At 53.9% G+C, this 19,960-nt stretch overlaps 1 protein-coding gene across 2 annotated transcripts in view; it reads left to right on the top strand.

Annotated features, from left to right (window-relative positions):
- Positions 1-5,584: 5,584 nt before the first annotated feature.
- The window catches only part of DTX2 (deltex E3 ubiquitin ligase 2), a 39,456-nt gene continuing 25,080 nt past the window's right edge, over positions 5,585-19,960 (top strand). For both annotated transcript variants that reach the window (XM_080367892.1, XM_080367891.1), the window contains exons 1-3: positions 5,585-5,697; positions 10,574-10,968; positions 15,646-16,231. In XM_080367892.1, the coding sequence (XP_080224018.1) occupies positions 10,656-10,968; positions 15,646-16,231 (899 nt within the window). In that variant the 5' untranslated portion in view covers positions 5,585-5,697; positions 10,574-10,655. The remainder of the gene's footprint in view (positions 5,698-10,573; positions 10,969-15,645; positions 16,232-19,960) is intronic.

The following is a 19,960-nucleotide window of genomic DNA, read 5'->3' as shown; positions in this document are numbered from 1 at the left end:
TGAATCCCGAGCACTGCAGCAACCCCAGCACAGTTTGGGCAGCTTTCTGAGGGGCTGGGCTGTTCCCCAGAGCACGAGGCTAACCCTGGTAGCTTAACAGAGCCTCAGCCAACAGGTTTTATATACGTTAGTGTAGGTCCTTGAGTCCAAAACACGTGGGATGGAGCAGCCTCGGAGAAATTAATTCACCAGCCTTCCAGCCTCACTGCAAGAAAAGAAACGGGGAGAAAACAAATATTTGACTGGTTATGCTGCTTTGTGGATGGCTCAGGCAGAAGGTGATCCTGTGCTGGAGGACCTGCTGCTTTGCGGAGTGATTTGGAGAGCATGCAGAGAAGGTTGGTTCAGTGCATAAGTATGGGAAATAGGGGATCCAGCTGAAAAAAAGCATAAGGGATTGTGTTAAATCCTGTGGATTGTTAGCTTAAAAATCATATCAAATATTTTTGCAGGCAGTGAGGACTATGAGGTCTGCATCCCTATAAATAGTAAACAGGGTCCTTAGGGAGAGCTGGACACTGAGGTTCATGTTTCAAGCTCAGAGAGCATTGAGTATCTTTGCAGCCAAGGAAAGAGTTGAAGGAAATCCTGCAGCAGGGTCTGATGGGCTCAGCTGTTCGTCGTGCCCAGGATTCGTGTTGTATGTGGTGCCTTGGCTCTGCTAACCCCTTCCAGGGTTTTGGACCATCATGGCATACGGCTGTGGCTTTGACAAGTGAGGGAGAAGTATGAGAAAAGGGTGACTGAGGTCCAGCAAAGCACTTGTATCACTGAGATGAGAATCTGTGCCTCACAGAGCCTTCCGTGTACCCTGCTGCAAGATGTCCTACCAGATCAGCTCACGAATCCCTGCTCAAAAATAATTCATAAAATATGATAATAATAAGAAGAAGAAAAGAAATCCAACGCACTTCTCGACTCTTCCCACAGCTCAGCCACCACCTGGCTGGTGTTATCCCCATCGCACAGCCCTTACATCCTACAGAGGTTACACACAGTGCACCTCTGCTCTCCCATAACACAGCAGACTCCCTGCAGCCCTTACCTGTAACACCCTTCACACCCTGGAGCATCGTTCAAAGCCCTCGCCCAGCTTCCCTCATCAGCCAGGACTCCCTGCTCCTCACTTGCAGCGTCTCTTCATCTTCCAGCCATGCTGTGTAGTTCTGCCAGGCTCAATATAATCTATTCTTCACCATCCTCCATCCTCCCTGAAACCTTTTTCTATTTAGGATCAGAGGATATTTGATGCCTATCCACCTGTGCAAGCACATGGATCAGAATCTGCTCCCCCCACAGCTTTATAAAGCATAGCTATCTATTTTTCAGGCTTGTGTATATCGAGGTTGAAATGAAAAAAAACCTTTGCATTTCTGTTTGGTTCCTAATTACAGCCACAGGACAGGAATTCTAAGCACTGGAGCTGCAGAGCACGAATCTCCAGGCACTGGCCAGTTTTGCAGGAGCTGTGCCACTGGTAACAGTCCACAAAGGCCCCGTCCTCCTCCCAGGGAGCATCTCTGAAATTGAGATGTGTTTTGGGAGGCTTCCAGCGAGCACAGGGAGGCTGGAGCAGCCCTCACCCACCTGGTTCCCATCAGGGCTCCAGGCACCAAGCCTCGGAGCTAACTCTGCATCCCTCCTGTGAGCAGGGGAGCAGGGTGGGAAGTGGTATTTGCGGCAAAACTAGGGACCAGTTGGGATTTGACTCCTGGCAGCGGTTTTGTGCCAGCGAGAGCGGCGGTGGCTGGGGGTGGCCATGCCCTGGCATCTGAGCCGGGCTGGGCTGTCCATCCACAGAGCAGCCCCGCAGCCCCCCAGCACGGTGATGCTGCTGGGGCCATTGCAAAGCAAATCCCTGCCTGGAGCTGGCGGGCGATGCTCCACGGCTGCCTGCTTGGGGCTGCTGTCGGGGCTCTGGCCATGGGGCTCCGTGCCCCAGCCTGGCTCGTGGCCAGCGGGGTCCTTGCAGCAGCGGCAGGGTGGGTGTCGGGGGGCTTCGCACTCTGGCTGGTCCCCGGGGGCAGCCAAATGGAATCTGAAAGTCGCAGCCCCGTGGCTGGCGCTTCCCCTTTCTGCGGTTTCCTTGCCTTCTCCAGCTCAGCGAATCTGGGCGATCCGGACATAATTTCCCCGGTATGATGCGCTTATTTTCTTTCCTTGAAACCCTGCCCCTGCCCAGCGGCCAGGGATAAAAGGAGGGCATGGCCAGAGGGGCCAAGCATCATGCAGAGAAGAGCCCCGCAGCCCCCCAGCTCCAGCCCCGCTCGTGGCTCCCTCGGTCCCCGCAGCACCATGAAGGTCCCCGCAGCCACCCTGGTCGCCCTCCTCCTCGTGGCCACCTGCTCCCCGTCCCAGGCGCATCTCGGTGAGTCCGGCGTGGCCGCATCTCCCCGGGGCTGGGCCAGCCATTGCTCGGGGACCCCCGTGGGACTCAGGCATGGGGCCAGGGGTCTCTGGGGGTGCCACCGCCAGGGAATATGACACAAGGGGGGAGATGGGAGATGGCAAATCCTTGGGGAGCCTCAAGTGCTGGTGGGGCCAGAGCCTGTACTGCAGCCCGGGGTCTCACCATGGTGTCCCCACCACCTGCTGCTGCTACTGGTGATGCAGACAGAGGTGATGAGGCTCCACAGGACGGGTCATTGCTGGTAGATGAAGCTGGGGGTGATGTGAGCACCCACTGCTGAGGGGAGCTCGGGCGGCGGTGACAAGGGCAGTGCCCCAAGGGGGGTTGGGGACAAGGCTGGGGACACCCAGGTTGCTGCCAGCACGATCCGTTCCACTTATTTCAGTTAAATATTTATTGCTAAGAAAAAGGAAAATACAAAACTATTTTAAACTATATCCATATAATAATCAAAACCAAAAATAATTTCAGGTTGTTATATATATCTGGGCAGGGACTGGGAGAGCAGTTGGGTGTTGAGTTGCCCTTGGAGGATCTCAGCCTCTTCTTCCTCAGCCAAAGTACCCAGAGTCCTGCTCAAGGGTCCCTGCGCCAGGGGGGCTGGGGGCTGGGTCAGCTGCCACATCGAACACCGCAAGGAGCAGGGAGGTGATGAGCACAACAAGCCCATGCCACGCTCCCTCCCTCTGTGCATCACAGCACCTGTCCCCAGGGCCCCAATGGCTGTGCCTGTCCCCTGGGCTCCCTGTCCCCCCATTCACCCCTTGCCACTGCCCGTGCTGCTGTGGTTGCTGCACCCCCAGGACTCAGCACTGTTTGCCAGGATGGAGCAGCACTGGTGGGTCCCACGGGAGTTGTAAATGCGAAAATTATTGCTTAGACAGACACATTACAGGCAGGCTATCCATCACATTTGGCAATGATTAGTACTTTGTGAGTATTCTGAACTCAAGTATATGGCCGTTTCATCCTCCTGGAAGAGAATAATCCATAGGCATTTGCATACGAGGCTGAACTGTGGGGAGATGCAGCTCCAGAGGGTTTGTACTGCAGCTGCAATGGTTATGTGCTCAGCACCAGGCATTTTCTGTAAGCAGAAAACTGACCCTGTATCAGCTCTGTAAGGATGAGTCCTGTGTATTTAACCCAGGAAGCAGAGTTTTAGAATATCCCTCCACGCCCATGGCCTAAGGTGGTTATATACAGTATTTTTGCTATAATTATTCAGTCCAAGCATAATGTACTTTATTTTTGTAAGCCTTTTGGAGCACCTCCGGAGCAGGTGTATTGTGGCATGTTGCAGGTGAACCTGTGCTGCTGGGTGTAAAGTCCAGGGAAGTTTAAAAAGTCATTTGATAAGGACTGGTGAATGCTTCCTCATTCTGAAAGGTGTTGCAAGTGGTTTTGGCTTCTGCTGCTGAAGTACCCATGCAGGGAAGGACCCAGGTGGGGTCCGACCCACCTCTAACACAGTAGGAAGAGGAAATCCACCTGCCTGCAAGGTGTTCCAGAATTCATGCAATCTCTAAATAAACACGTAGGTCTTGCAAGGGGTCTGGCCAAGGTGAAGCAGGCAGCTAGAAGGGAGCTGCGCTCTATCGCCAGAGGTATCTGCCACACGCGTGTTTTATTTAATGATTCTCATCCTGTGCTCAAACATGGCAGTAATCTCCAGGGGGTTGTTTTTGATTTACGTGAGTGTAAGTGAAACCAAAAATAACTGTCCTCAAGGCTGTAGCTGAGCAGCTGATCAATCCCCGGGCGAATCCAGTTTGGGGGGTCGCAGCCCCCCAGCAGTCACACATCACCTCCACCAGGATGAGTCAGGGTGTAGAAAGCAGCTCCCCCAGACGACATCCAGAGGTGTTAAGCTTCATTAGAGGCTGCACCTCTAACGAGACGTAGGTGTCACAAGCCCTGATGAACCACGGGGATAGAAGTAACAATGCCGGGAGTGTACCTGTGTCCAATGTTTTTCGAAAAGGACCAAATTCTGTATCCTGGAGCCAAGATAGTGCAGAGCTGCAGGAGCAGACCCCAGTGCCACAGGTCCCAGGGAAACTCAGAGCCTGTGTTCCACGCTGGAGCGGGATACACGCTGCTCCCTGCTCTGCTCTGCCTTGCTGCACGCAAAAATCCAAAAGTCGCAGTGGAGCAGTGGTGTGAGAGAGAAACCCATGGGGGAGAGGGCATGGGGGAGAGAAGGGGCTGGGTGTCAAGCGCTGACCATCGGCACCAACACCTCCCTCGTTGTGTGAGCGATGTTTTAACAAAAGGCATCAAAATAAATCTGCAAAGCTGCAAAGGCAAGGAAGGGCAAGGCCACGCCAGCTCCTGCTCTTTGCTTCTAACCATGTACCGTCGCTGCCAAGCGCACGGCTTACATTGCCGGTATTTTCGGTGGAGACATGGCAGCCTCCCGGCGCTCGGCTCCGTTTGCAGACCTCTGGAAGCCAGAAAGCTCCTTCTCTCTTCATTTATCTCCTTGACAGTAAAAATAGATTTTAAAAAGTCCTTTAATCCAGCAGGCGATCTTCTTCTTCCGTGGCTTATCCCAGCCCTGCCCGGCCACCCGCGGGCATCGCCTCTGCAGCCAGGCTTCCCTGCTGGGCCCGGGGGGTGCCCGGGCTTTGTGGGGCTGAAGGGGGACACGGCAGCGATGGGCACCCGCGTGTCCCCCAGGTGCCTGGGTGACGGACTCCACGCCTGGCATGGCCCCAGGGTGGTGGGTGCCTGTGCTGCACAAGGGGTGACGCTGCCTCCAGGTGCCAGCAGCACCCTGGGACGTGGGGGAGCGCAGGGGGCATGGCTCTGCCCCCCACGCCGGGGGAAGCCTGGGGGGGACTCCAGGGGGGCACACGCAGCTCCGTGCCATCTCACACACTGGCTGCACACACTTAGAAGCGCGCACACACAGTCACACACACACACCACCACCCCGATGCCCCCTCCCCGGCACACTACAGTGGCGGTGTCCCCCGGTGCCCACCCCCTGGCACCCCACAGTGACGGTGCCCCCCCCCCGGCATCCCACAGTGACGGTCCTTCCCCCCCCAGGCACCCCACAGTGACGGTGTCCCCCCCCCGGCACACCACAGTGGCGGTGTCCCCCCCCGGCACCCCCCAGGGGCGGTGCCCCGCCCCCGCCCCGCGCAGCCGAGGCCCCGCCCCCGGCGCCGCCCGCCCCGCCCCCGCACTACATCCCCCAGGCGGCCGCGCGGGCGCACGCGCAGGGCCTCCCGCCGCCGCGGGCCGGGGAGCGGCAGCGCCGCCGCCGCCGGATTCGGGTGAGGGGCGCGCTGGGGCGGGGGGCGCGGGGCCGGGCTGGGCCGGGCCCCTTCCCTGTGGGGCGCGGGGCCCGGGCCGGCCGGCAGGGACCTTTCCCGGCTACGAGCGGCCGGTACCGACGCACGGCCGCCGGGCGCAGCCCGCCCTGCCCGGGCCGCTCCAGTCCGCTCGGGGCAGCGGACGAGGCGCGGGGGGCGCGGGCCGGCCCTTCCCTGCGGGCCGGGGGGGGCCGGTGCCGCCCGGACGAACCCCCCGGTGCCTGCAGAGCCCGTGGTGGCCCCGGGGAGGGCGCTGAAGGTGGGAGGGGGACGGCGGGGGGGACCTGGTGGGGCTGCGGGGCGCTCCGGGGCCGGGCTGACCCCCGCGGCCGGGTGGCCCCGGGCTTTGCCCTTCCCTCAGCCCGGCTGCAGGCGCGGGGGGCCCTCCTGGGGCGAGGCGAAGCCCTGGGGAGCCCCCCGGCCAGCCCCCCTCTAGCAAGGGGGCTTCTCGCAGCGCCCGGCCTGCGGCGGGGCCGGGGGCCTGGCCCGGGGGCGCCGCGGGCCGCTGGGGGGTCCCCTCCCCCCGCGCTGTGCTCTGCACCCGTGCCGGCCCCCAGCCCCTCCGCGGAGCTCCACCGGGCGCTTTGTTCCGCCTCGGCTGCCGCCCGGGCTGTCCCCTCCGAGGGGGTCCCACCCGAAGGCCGTCGCGGGTGGCAGGAGGCCGGGTTTGCAGCGCCTGGGCTTTATTTCTGCTTTTCTTTTGGCCGTCGAGGCAGCGTAGCCAGGGTGAGCAAAGGCTGGGAGAAGGCAGGAGTCTTCCCAGGGCAGATGGATCAGTGGGGTTGGGAGTTACTGCTGCCGCCTCTGTACTGCCCGGCTCTATCCTCCTCCCCACCCCCCCAGGTTGTTGCAGCCCCCGGTGCTGGGGGCTGGTGGACAGCACGATGCCTTTAGGTGCGAGTTACCTGGCCAGAGCATCGAACCCTGTTGCATCGCTGTGTTTGCAGCTGGGGTTGAGCTTGGCCCAGAGCTGCAGAGCAGATGATGATGATGGGGGGAGGGCCCTGGCTGGGTGGTTTGGGGTCAGGGTGGCACTGGGCACCTGTAATGCTGCTCCACTCGCATACCCTGCGTGGGGTCACAGGCTCGCTGTAGCCCCACCACCTCCCCGTGCTCTGTGTGCTCCCCTAATCCTGTGTAATCTTGTCTCCTGGGCTCTTTGCAGCCCTCCCTGTCCAGTCTCTCATGTGGTGTTAGTGGTGCTTAACAGATCCCTCCTGGGCACCTTCTTTTCTGAGCAACTTGCTAAAAAGACTTTGTTTTACCAGTTTAGTGACTTCTAATTTTTTTTAATGCAGCCCGGCTCAAGGGTTCCTGAGGCCTTTTCTTTTCCAGGTACAAGCTAGCATACCACATAAACTTCTATCAGCACTGGCAATTTCAGTTTAGAAACTTAAACAGGAACTTGGCATTTTTAGAAATCATCTCAGACCCATGAATTTTAAGATCCTGCATTTAAAGTGAAAGAAAATTCTGCTTTCTGAAAGTAGAACAGGTTTGAGAATTAAACATGTCTTTCAAATGCTTTAATTCCCACTTGCCCCTCCCCAGCTTTCTCACCATCGCTTGCTGGAGCTTGAGGAGCAGGGAGTGAATCTACTGGGAAACACAGCTGAAATGCACCCAGTTCTTTTCCTGCCCAAGTCCCCGATTAAAGCCACGTGAGCAAATGTTTGAGAGGTTCTGCTGAGGCATAAAGATCCAACCAAACAAATCCAAATTCAAGATCAGAGCCCGTGTTACAAATTTCCAGCCAACCACCCTCCACTTAGGAGGTATATTTCAGTTTGTACCTCAAGTAGTCAGGGTTTTGTTTTCATTTGGGGCAAGATGGCCCATAGGATTTCTAATTGGAGCCAGGACTGTTTGCTGAATAAACCTAACTTTTTAGGGCTTGGTATGACTTTTTAGCTTTTCAAGGCATTTTTAAAGCTCAAGGTGAAGTCCATGGGATTTTAGCAAAGACGTGTAGCCGCTCCTTCTGGTCTGCCAATCCTTTCAGGACAGAGCCAGTGTGAAGGAGCTAGTGCAGCTGAACTGCTGCTGCTAGCATCCAAAATGTAGTGCTGGAGAAGTGGGCTGTGTAAGGCAGCCCAAGCCGCAGCCAGCCCTCTCTATACAGCTCTGCTAGCTGCATTCCCAAACCCTTATTGCCTTGATGTAACACACACAGCAGCCCAAGGAGGGTAAGGCTGAAAACTGTATGAGCGGCTCTGCTATTGAATGTCTCAGCTTTTAATATTTGTGTGCTGTTGAATTCCTGGAGAGGGACTACAACTTCAGGCTTTTTCTTTCTCTTGTTTGCCTTAACTTGGGGGATTCGTGTAATTTTGGCTTACTGAAGCTCTCCTGCATTCCTCGCTTCCCAGTCCGTGCAAGCAGCTGCTGGCTCAAGCAGCGTTCAACAGCGAGAACTGGCAGGAGGCTGAAATACGCCCCTTGCTCCTCCTTTGGACTAGCAGTCCCAGCACAGGAAATATTTTTCCATTCTGATGGGGAAGTGAATGTTGGAGCACGCGACGCTCGCGTGCAGCCAGGCTGGGTACCTATGCGTGTGGTCCAGGACTCAAAGCATCGCTGCCATCCGAGGGGGTGAGCGATAGGCTTTGGTCACGCAGCTGTTCTAAGACACCATCCCAGTGCGTGCAAAGTGATATGTGAGGGAGGTGGCTTTTCCACTGGGATGTGCTTTTTTTTTTCCCATTTCCTGCTGCCGTGTTTCAAAAAGGAAGGAAAACAAATGCTAACTCCCTCCAGCAGCCTCCCTCTGCTCTGCTTATGGCTGTAGGATGTACAGATGAATATTTGGCAACAGCAGCTTTGGGGGGGAAAGGTGTTGGTTCTCTCTTTGGGGTTCAGGGCACCTTGTGCAGGTGGGTAGGACAGAAAACCCTGCAGCCCTGCTTTGACTCATGCTAGCCTGAGCTGAGCATGGTCATGCTGGTGGTCCCTGAGGTGTTGGTGTGAAATCTGCCATAAAAAGAACTGGCAGAGGCAGGTGTTGAGTTTGTCACCTCAGGTTTTAATTCACTGGTTTGAGCAGTAAAATAACTGTCCTTGGTGCGTCAGGGGAGAGAGAAGTGGGTGGAAAAGATTGGTTGCAGAGACCAGGGTCTTAGTGATCTGGAGCAGTTTGGCACCAACACTGGTTGATCTGGGGGTGTTCTGTAAAAATCTCAGAGCAGCTCATAAACTAATTTACAATGAATTCCTGGAGAAAGTGTTGCTTTCCTCTTATAAATGCAGACGTGTGGGCGTGTCTGTTCTTCGCTCGCTCTTTTTCTTTTTTTAAGCTAGCAAGCCACGCAAGCATGATGGATGGGATGCTCCATGGAGCGTGGGATCTTCCCCCATCCGGCAGGGATGTCATTCTCCGTCCAGATGGCATCCTCCAGTGGAAGCCGCCCACTGCTGCTCTGCCTCTTGGGAGACCTGAACTTTTCCATTTGATGGGAAGGAAGCTCATAGCTCCCTGCTGAGTGCTGGGAGTTAAGCGAGCAATCAATGATGCGAGACCTTAGGAAGGAGAAGGCAACTTTATTTTAAAACAAAATGAATTTCACTTGTTCACAGTCATACCCGCTTCTCTCATGAGCACCAACACGGGGATCTCCAAGTGGTTGTCCAGCATTCGGGCACCGAGGCACATGCGTCCAGATGGTCTGGACAGGTTTCCTTTAAATGACACAGCAGTGAAAGAATGCCAAATATCAGGCCTTTGGTGTCTTTGGGACAGCTTGGTGGCCACTTGATGGCTTTGGGTCTGCTTTTTGACATCCCTTGGGGGCTAAGAGTGGTGGCCTTTTGTCTCTGCATCCTGTCTCTGTGAGTAGTTAGGATTAAATTCACTGGCCTTTTTGTCTTTATGTGTATGTCTTAAGGCTCCTACCCCGTTCTCTGCTCTTCCCCAAATCATCTTTTAATGGCTTGAGTCTTTCTTGATGCAGATTATCCCTTGTTTCAAGATGTTCCTTGTTTTCCCACTTGAAAATATGCAGCTAGGTGTGCTGGGATCTTGAGGACCTGATAAATCGCTGCCCTTAGCACAGGCTGTTTATTCCACTCTGTGTTCCTCCTAGTGCTTCTGTACTCCTCATCCATTCTTCACTCAGACCACACTCAACGTCTGTATTACTGTGATGTGCAGACTGCCTAAAGAATTGTCTTTTGGCTTTGTGTGCATATATAACACTTCACAGGAGTCAAGGGACTGATCCTGGATCAAAACTGAATGGTCAGAAGCCTGAATGAAGCTGATAATGTAGCCCTGGAGCTCAGATCAGGGAGGAGTTCGGGACCCACATGTGTATGAAGTAATTTGTACAAGTGCTTGAGGAGCTCCAGCTCACAAGCTGGCAGCTCATAATGCTGCCAGGAGTGGCACTGAGTGTGGGTGGGGAGGGCTGCAGAGTGGCTGCTTGCCCTGGCACACTCCTGGCTAGTGAGCATCAGAACTCGGGTCAGGGCTTACTGATCTGCCTGGCGCAGATCAGCAGTGGCTCTGGCCTGGTTTTGTGTGGATCTGCAGCAACTCATGTGGTATTTGGTGCTGCAGACCATAGGAAGCAGAGTCTCTCAAAAGCATTTTTGCTCTAATTTAGCAAGAAAAGTTGCTAGCATTGGGAGGGAGTGGGTGGTGGTACCTCATTTGCCCTTGACCAGAGGGTTTTGAGGCCAGTCCACTTCTCTGTAGTCTCCTAAATGCATAGCAAGCATCTTCTGTGAAAGGCTGAGCTTGTTTCCCCCTCTTAAATGGCTCGTGTGATAGCGATGCAGGGTGGGGTGGATGTGGGGCATCGTTCTCAGCTCTGTATGCTCTCTTTGTTTCTTGCTGCAGGTCCCCCAGAAGAAAATGGTTTAAGGCCAGCCAGCGCAGCTGCTGCTTCCCATCGCGGCGTGCCCAGACCTCAGGGAGGAACATGGCAGCAGCTCAGGGAGCAGGAAGCAGTTCAGCTGGGCCATCCGGACTTCCCAGTTCTGCCCCAGGGCACAGCAGCAATTCCACTTCCACGGCAGTGGCAGTGTGGGAATGGCAGGATGAATTTGGCAGGTGGAGGCCATACCGAGGGAATGTCTGCAGCTACATTGAACAGGTTTTTCAGGCCTCTCAGCAGAAGGGCCGACGTTCGGGGTCGGGACTTGTCAGTAGCATCCCTTTGGGACATGCAGACCCTGTCTTGGCCCCCTACGTCATCGACATCCCAAGTTTGACACAGTTCCGGCAGGATACAGGTAAGGGAGCTTCCCTACCCGTGCTGGGGTTTTGATGGGGCTGCTTGTGTGCTTGGAGATAAGTGGGGCATTGTGCTGTGTCGGAGAGCTCTAGAAAGCTCTGTTGTCTGCTGCCACTGCTGGGCAGTTTTCTGAGGGGTGGCGTGTCTGCTTCTCTCCCAGGGCTGTCTGCTGCCCAGCATGTTGGCACGTGAGAAAATCTATGTTGGCTGGCGTGAATCTGTGGGGCTGGGTGCAGACGTGCGGCCGTGATCTCTTAGGAAGCCACATCGTAGGACCCCTGGAGCTCAGAGCTTGTGAGCCACAGCCCTCAGATCTGGGAAACTTTCTTCCTGCCCCCACCCACATCCATTCAAGACCATTCACGTAAAAAGGCCTTTTTACAATTTAAACCCTCCCGTTTGAATCCCTTGTTCCCTCTGCAACTGGAGTGCCAGCTGCTTTACCTTGGCATGCCGCCCTGCGCAAGCTGCTTTGCGAAAGCCTGCAGCCCCCACACAACGCCATAATGCTGCAGCAGAATATTCCCTGCACTTGTGCTATACAAGGCTGGCTTGCTTCCTCCCAGGGAGGAAGGGCGGGCTGGGTTTGATAGCAGGATTGAAACCCAATTTTCATTCTCATCTTGTCTCTCTTGGGGTCACTGAGGCTAGTAGCTCAGAATTTGCCGAGGTGACTCCTACCCTCTTTTACTCCAGATGTGCTCAGCAGCTGTAGCTAGAAAGGGGGCAAGAGTGGAATGCATGCTTTTATCCTCTGGAAAATCCAGGGAGATCCCAGTTACACACCCTGAATGAATAGCTGCTTTGGACAATTCGCCATGCATCTGTTTCTCCTTCAGCAACATCTCTCCCATCACCCCAGGACGCAGTCAAGCATCACCCCAAGCTTTAGAGATGGGCAGTGTGCTGGTTCTTGACAATCGAAGCAATAAGTGAGCAATATCTTGAATCAGCTGCAGGGTTGGGCAGTTCCTACAGGAAAAGAGAAGTGGTTGGAGCAAAAGCCAGTGGTCATCACAGCTGCATCCATGTTTTTATTCTGATTCAGTGACTTCAGGGTTAGTTTTTCTAGTGGTGTCCTGGCTGAGGAGCTTTCTTAGCCGAGTGCCTTGTCAGGTCTGCTCAGCATAACCTGTTTGAGCATCTGGAAGCCTTGCTGAGGTTGTGGCTTTGAGCAATACAGCATGGACCACCAGAGCTGGCACCAGTGGCCATTTTTTTCCTGTTTTCTTCACACCAAACTTCTAAAGGAGCCTTCCAGCCTCTTGCCTTGTGCTCCAACACATGGGCAGCAGCCCCAGGCTGTTCCTTCTCAGAAAATGACCCGATTTGGTGAGGGTGAGCAAAGTGCTTGTGGGAGGGTGAAAGATGTGTCCTAGTGTGAATGGGACATCCTCCTTCATGAGTGGAGCACCTCCCTTTGGAGGTCCTGTATCTCTTGTGAAAGATCTCAAAACACCTAGCTAATACAGTCCATCGCAGGGTGGTTCGGAGTGGGTTGTGTCTGGAGGACAGTCTGATACAATTTTGGAAAAGGTGTTGGCTGGCGTGATCTTATCTTCCCTTGGGTGAGATCTGTGGTTGAGTTGTCAATAACAAAAAGGCTGATTCCACTTCACAGCGCTCCTGCAGTGTTTCCCACTGATCCGGAGGGATGCTGATCACAGTGGCCAGGTCTGAACACCTCTCTCCACAAGTACCTGCGTGCTCTGCAACGTGACTATTGGAAACGCTCTCATATCCCCTTTTAATGGCCCAGTTCGAAGCAAAGCTTTTCCTCTCTGCAGGACTTTCCCTTGAATGTGAGCCTTTCTGAGCAAGCAGCCAGCTGACCTTTGTCATGTGCTAGAGAAAAGAATCTCTGCAGGAAACATCCCCATGAAAAATCTTTAAACAGAGCAAAAAATAGGCTGTTGTATTCTGCTCATTAGCTATTAGACAGACAAATAGGCTCTTCAAAGGAAGCCAGGGAGAATAACAGGAAGCCAGTGTTAACGGGACCAGTATCCCCACCAACGGGAATGACAGCTGTGCAGGGGAATTGTGGGGGCAGGATTAGCTGTGAGCTTCAGCTGCTGGTTCAAGCAGATTAGCTGCGAGTGAATGCAAGGGAGCAGCAGGAGCTGTCCTCTCACCACAGCTGTTTGCCCACCCTGGAGAGGAATGCCAGTTTCCCTGCCAGCCTGGGGGAATGGGGATGTTTTCCAAGTGCATGGCTTTGGTCTTGTTATTGACTTCTAAAAGCTCTTCTCCCTGCTGCTGTTTGGGGGTGTTAATGCTGTCTTTAAAAGACAGGTTGCTTGCAAACTGCTCAAGTCCTCTCTGTGCTGCTTGTAGCTTCTGACCTGCTGACGGAGCAGGGGCAGGCTTGCTCATCTCCCCTGAGACGTGTTCCGCTGGGTTTCATGACACCTTGCTTTAGCCGTGTGTTCCCTGTGTTCTTCTCTAAGTGTAGCGCATTTCTCACCATCTCACTTCCAGCTCAGTCTCGTACCTGCTCATCTGCTCAGGGGGTTACCCCTGATGTTGTCCACCTGCTGAGGCCATAGGTTTGTGTTTCTAAAACTTAGCAGGCACTGGATAGGAGCAGTCCATCACTAGAGTTTGCTTTTGGCTGTTTCATCTGCTTTCCCATGTAAGGTGTCGATTCCTGGCTGGGGAAGGTTGCTTTGGTTCTGCGGATACCTTCTGCCCTGACTTCTGCCAGAGGAAGGTCTTGTCCCACAGGAATCCCTGGGTTTTGTTGTTGAGTTTTCAGGGTTCAACCCCAGTTCTTAGAGGGGAGGTTGCTGTGTTTCCCTGGCTGCTAGTAGCTTCTTAGGTGTGCTGATGAGATGTCTGTTGGGTGGTGTCACTGGAGAGTGCCGCTCTGCAATAGGCAGACACTTACTTGGTGCTGCTCTGGCTGCTGGAGCAGCAGGTTGGGAGCAAATGCTGGACCTTTCCTGGCTGTTCATCCCCTGCAGATGAACAGTCCCTAGCAGAAACACAAGTCGTACCATTCCTGCCTTTGAGAGAGCCTCAGCCTTTGTCTGCTCCAGAGCTCAGGTCTGTCTTTACTGATGTAGTTTCTGCAGTGACACGCAGGATGTGTCTGCACCCCAGCACAGGGTCTCGTTATGGTCTGACCACCGAAGCGCTGTGCAGAAACTACCAGCACCATTTACAAAGAAAGAAGCCTGAGAGTGTGATAGGAGCGGAGATGTGACTTCTGTGCTGTCAAGCACTGAGGTGGCAGTTAATGCCCTTATGGTTTGAGTCAAGTCCTGGTAGTTTCTGCAAGCCCAGCGCTGAGGGCTAGAGATAACGGCAGTGTGAGGCAGAGCTACTTGAGCCAGCATTCAGCCAGCCAGAGCCTGAGCACAGGTAGCACAGCAATTGGGTTTTGGCAGCGTGGAGTCCCACGTGGGCTGTCCTCCCTCTACCTTGGTGTGTGCTTGTTGGTCATAAAGCTTGCTTGGATTGCCTGCCCCCCACGGAACCAACAGCAATATCCTGGGGAACTTCCCTGCAGGCTTTAGGTGTGGATACTTCTAAACACATGTGTTTTCACCTGGGGTCCTGGAGCATAGTGTCATAACTCTCATGACCTCTTTAGAGGCTTTGTTTTATCTTTTTCCTCCTGGTGCTGATCTTCTCTGAACAGCTCTGGTGTCATAATGACTTGCTGCACTCCTGTTCATCCCCACCTGCCTGCATCCCCAGACTTGTTTGCCCGGCAGCGTTTCCTCACTTCTCTTTCTCGGTGCAGAGTGAGTGTTGCTGAGGATTTTCCCAGCAGCAGCAGTTTTGAGCCTGCTGCAGGAACCTGTTTTTGCAGAGGCTGCACAGCTTCTGTCCTGTTGAGTGGCTTACCTCCCTCTCATTAGACTTTTTCTTTTTTAAAGAAAGGAATAAAGTAACCAGGAGCGAAGTCATCCTGGAGCGCCAGGCTTCCAGGGGGTTCTGAGCTCCTGCTGTTGAGTGGCCGTGCAGGAGTAAGTGTCTGCTTTCATGTCTCTTCCTTTGCCTGAACGGCCGCTCTCTCCAGTTTCCAAATTACTTTGTTGTCTTCTCCTCTCTAGTCAGTATTACTATGTCTCCCAGCAGTCAGGAGCCTGGAGAAGCTGGCCCTGTCTTGTCCCCTCTCCAAAGTCAAGTCACCTGGTCCTCCTAGAGCAAAATTGCCCAGCCCTTTGTGTAGCCAAGTGCATGTTCAACCCCTTAAGCTCTATGGCAAAGCGCTTCCCGATGGTGTCCTGTCTCTATAGTTACTCTTGTTGTCAAGGCTGTGGGAGTGGTGGGGTTTTTTTTACTTTTTTTTTTTTTTGTCAGGAAGGCATATGTGATTGCTGTGCCTTTGTGCTTGGGTGTGTCTGTCTCTGCATCTTCTCTCCTTCCCTCCTTTCCCACCCTTCCTCCCAGCAGCTTTTGAACCTGCTGCCAGCCCACAATCAGATTTGGCAGAGGGACAGGGATCTAGGGGGTATTGCATTTCTCTAAGCTTCATGAGCAAACCCAGCCCTGTCAGGAAGAGAAAGTCTGGTGGTGCCCCTGTTGAGGGAGAAGTGAGGAAGGCCACCCTGATGTAGACACGCCGTGTATCTGTGCAGAAACATGTCCCTGAGACAATGTGCCCCTCAATTCTTTGCTCACAAAATGATTTTATTTATTTCCCCTCCCTCTCCCCACATAGGGACGATGCGGGCTGTCCGCAGGCACCTCTTCCCCGGGGACTCTGCTGCCGGGCAGGGCATCATCTGGGAGTGGCAGAACGATGAAGGCGGGTGGTCCCCCTATGAGATGAACGTCTGCGTGTTCCTGGAGCAAGCCCGTGCCACGAATCACCAGCGAGTAGATCTCGGACCCTTGGGCTACAACTACGAAGTTGACTTCGTGGCTCAAGTCCAGACCAACAAGACCACGAGGTTCCGCCGCAGCGTTCAGAGGCGCTTGGACGCCCCGTACCCGGTGACGGCCTCCCCGGCACCCCTTCACACGGGGGTAGCTTGTTCTTGCCAGCAGTGCTGGCTAAACAGTGGGACTGGTCCCATCACCACACGCTACCGCCACTCCATGATAAACTTTCCCAACTCTTCCACTACTCACCAGGTTTCCAGTAGGACAGCGTCAGTCAGTTCTTCCAGCGTTGGCTTTGTGCCCTATAACAAACCGACTTTGTCTGGAGCAAGGTCAACACCGAGACTCAATGCACAGAGCACCTGGGCTTTGCCTCAAGCTGGGGGTGCCAGCACAGGACTGTCTGCATCTAATGGAGTCAGGTACAGACCCTAATTCATCTTTAATTACTATACATGTGTCCAAGAGACCTGCTGTGCTCAGGTCTTCATTATCTAGGAGCTTCTCTGTCCTGGAGGACTTCACAAGAGTCTTTTCTAGAAGGAGAGAGAAGCTTGTGCCTCTGTGTCCAGTACAGTGGATGAAAAGGCTTCTCCTCTGCTTCCCCTTCTTTGCTCCCACTTGAAATATAGTCCCTGTCTACTAGTCTCCCTGAACTACTGGAGAAAGGAATCAGGTTGAGATTTTGCAGGTCTGAGAAAATCAATAGTGATTGCTTTTATTTCAAGTTACACTTAAAACCAGCTTTGAGGGGGACCGAGTGAATGAAAAGGGGACTTAAGAACACCCTTATGTACTTCGAAGTATGCAGTAAACAGGGGAAAGCTGCTCTGTGTCAGAGCTCTTCCAGTTCAAGGAAGCACCACAGGACTCTGCTGCATGTGGCTGAGACCTCGTGAATTCTCTGACAAAGTCAGGAAGTCTATGATGGACGTTTTTAAGGTCAACGAGCAGAAAAAAATGCCGAAACCCAAAGATGTAGATCAAGGGTTTTTTAAATCCATTTTGAAGATGTTTAGAAAACCAAATCAGTAACTTACTTTTCCCTTCCTTTGATTCCTTCAACCATATTGATCCCTTTCTCTCTGAGATCAGTGGGGTGACACTGGCAATTTGAGTAGCGTCTAGACTATTTGTCAGGCTAAATGCTGGTGCAGAGTTGAGATGCCACTGGATAATCACGGAAGAGGTTCATTTTGCACATCCCGTGGGGCTTCGCAGTTGTGATGCTGGGGAACTGCAAGCATAAGTAGGACTGTAAGTGACAAGCCTTGCCTTGTGAGGGTTTTGCTATATCCTTTCCCTTAATCTTTTTTCAGTGACCTTCTCCTGAGCAGGTGCTCGGGCTGGGCTCTGGCTCTCTGCAGGGAGCTAGTTACTTTGAAGGAAGGACTGGCAGTTTTTGTGGTGCTAGCTGAGGTCTAGTGTTCCTCAGTTTTTTGAGCTGTCACCCTTCATGTGCTCCAGCTTGTATAGGTGGATCACCTGTGCTGGCTGCTGATTTGTTTTCACCGTGGCCCTTCTCCGACAGGGCTGAAACTGGGGTGCATCTTGCAGCCTAGGATTTCAGCTCTTGTCCGTGAGCGGCTGGAGATGGAGGGCTCTGTTTGCACCTTACTGGTGTGGGAGGAAGGCCTTCACTTCTCTTCAGGCCTCTTGGCTATTGCCAGCTAAATGAAAAGCAGAGACTTGTGGTCTGACAGCTCGGCTCCTCTGGGTGGTGTGAGCTGCTGGGCCAAGCAGTCATCCCCTGTGGGCTGGAGTAGGGGTTTGGGGGCTGGAGGAGGTCAGTGCAAAGTGGGGCACTCCCTTCTGCATCGCTGTGGGATGGCTTCTGTGAAGCCTGGACACCCAAACCAAGCCAGATAGCTCCCAATGGACTTTCAGGGTCTTAGCTCCTTCCGTGTGCAAGCCTTTGCTAGCCGAGGTCTTTGTGACCTGTCCGTAGTAATACTTGCACTGAGTATCTGCTGGCATTAAACTGAGGGCCAGGCAAGGGGGGGTCTGACTGCTCCTTCTGTTTCTAAACAGCTGGAAGTGTACAAAGCAGTATGCACATTTATAAACACATAAATAATATATATATAAAAAAAACCCAAAATGCTGAACCACTGTGTGAGCACCTGAGAAGCTGAAGGGGAACTTGCCAGCGTGGATTTACCTGTCCAAGATACCCTGAGTAACAACAGAGATAAGAAATACAGAAGGGTGTTGAAAGCACATTCTGCTAATTACATGAGGCACAGGGGTTTGAGGCTGATTTTAAATCTCGTTTGTATTTTAAACGAGATGGTAAATCTTGAGATATTTTCCTTAGTGTCATATCAGGACTTTCCCTCTTGAGAGTCATCTGAGTGAAATGACTTCTTGCATCCTGTTCTTCGTTCTCACAGTCTTTTTCTGGTGCTTTCTTTGCACCTGGTGATTTTTCATGGCATTTTAAGTATCTGCAGTACTTGGCTGTTCCAGTTGCCTTCTAATAGGGCTGCAAATCAGAGCTCAGTACTACCTGCAGGAGCCCCAAGTAAGGCTCTTGCTGTCTCTTGAAGAAGCTGCCAAATTCCCCCTCTCACAGGAGCTGCTGCTGGTCAGTGTGTGGGGCTGGCAGGCTGCCTCAAGCTCTTGTCCTTCCCTAGAGCCTCAGCGTGATTTGCAAAGTGACTCTCGGGGTGGGAAAACTTAAAAACAAAGAGCCAAATGCTGCAGCAGTTGCCCTCCAAGCCTGTCTGGGGCTGATCAGGATGTCGTAGGCTACTTTTGGGGGGGACAGGCTGTCCTGAGACAATAGGAGAGATGTTCAGGGAGGGGTGGCACAGGCTCCTTACTGTGAAATGAGCCCACAGCCCAGGTGATGCTGACTGGGAGGAGAGGGACAGCCAGGAGGAGACCTGGAGATGCCTAGCCAGGGTGCTGGGGAGGACATTGCTGTGGCAACGGCTGGGCTGGGTCCCAGGGGTGCCAGGACAGCTGTCTGCAGCTGGTTAACCCCTCCAACAGGCGAGTGCTGGCAGAGCTTGTGCTGGGTTAATGCAACAGCCCTCCGGGACTGGCATATGTCCCCACACTCCCCGCTCAGCTGCTCCAGCTCTGTCCCTTCTGGAGTACTGCTGAAGGTGTCTTTCGTGGCAGGAACATCTGGGCCCCTCCATGACAGCCAGCCTGGGGACGGCAGCAGAGGGCAGAGCCCCCCCGGAGCACCGGGACTGCTGCGGTACCGGTGGCAGCGTTGGCTGTGGATGAGCAATGCCATGGCTGGTCGAGGTCTGGCTGTTGCAACCTGTTTTGCAGCTGTTGGTGGTGTGCAAGGGGTGAGTGAGGTGGCTGGTATCTTGGCAATAATCCCTGGCTAAGCCAGCTTTTTTTTGGGGAGGATGCAAAAGGATCGTACGGTTAAATCTTTGCTGGGGACAGCAGAACATGCCACTTGGGGAAGGTGGCAGCTCTTGGGGCACTTGGAAATGAGTGTGCAAGTGCCGGCAGACTTGTGTGACAGACACACCCTCTGTGCAAACCCTGCCCCCCCCCCCTGTTGTGAGCCTTGCTCCTCAGTCTCCTGGCTCTGTCCTTGCTGGGGTGTAAGTGTGCCCGGAGCATGGGTACGCTGCCCGGGTTTGCCATGGTGAGTGTGATATGAACCCTTGGTGGAGCCCAAGCTTGGCCCAGATGGGGGGATGCTGCTGTGCAATTGCCTGGCTACAGGCTCGTTGGGGAGGTGATTTTGCAGGCAGGATGTTAGGAGCCATCTTCATCTCTACAACCCGCTTTCTGTTCATTAACACCAGTGTTTTCTACTAGATGTATCTGTCTGTCTCCCATACCCACCGCAGGAGCGTGCGCGGGTGGCAGATCCAGCCTGTGGCTGTGTGCTGAGCCCCGAGGGTGGCAGCAGCTGGGGGCTCACCCAAACGGACAAAGATGTGCATTGGTGGCTCTTCGGGGATGACGGACAATGTCTGGGTCTCCAGTCCTTTGGGATTAATTTTGCCAGGGGTGTTCTCCTTCCTCCCTGCCAGACAGACAAATGCATGTAATGGGGCAATCTGTCTCCCAGTACAGTGCTGGGACTTTTTCAGCACCAGCTGACAGCTTGAGATGGCTTTTCCCCTGTCACCCCTGTGCTGGGTTTGAGTCGGAAATGCCGCTGGGTTGGT

This window comes from Falco punctatus (assembly GCF_963210335.1).
Source record: "Falco punctatus genome assembly, chromosome: 1".
Classification (NCBI taxonomy): Eukaryota; Metazoa; Chordata; class Aves; order Falconiformes; family Falconidae; genus Falco; species Falco punctatus.
This window is presented reverse-complemented; position numbering and strand designations above follow the sequence as displayed.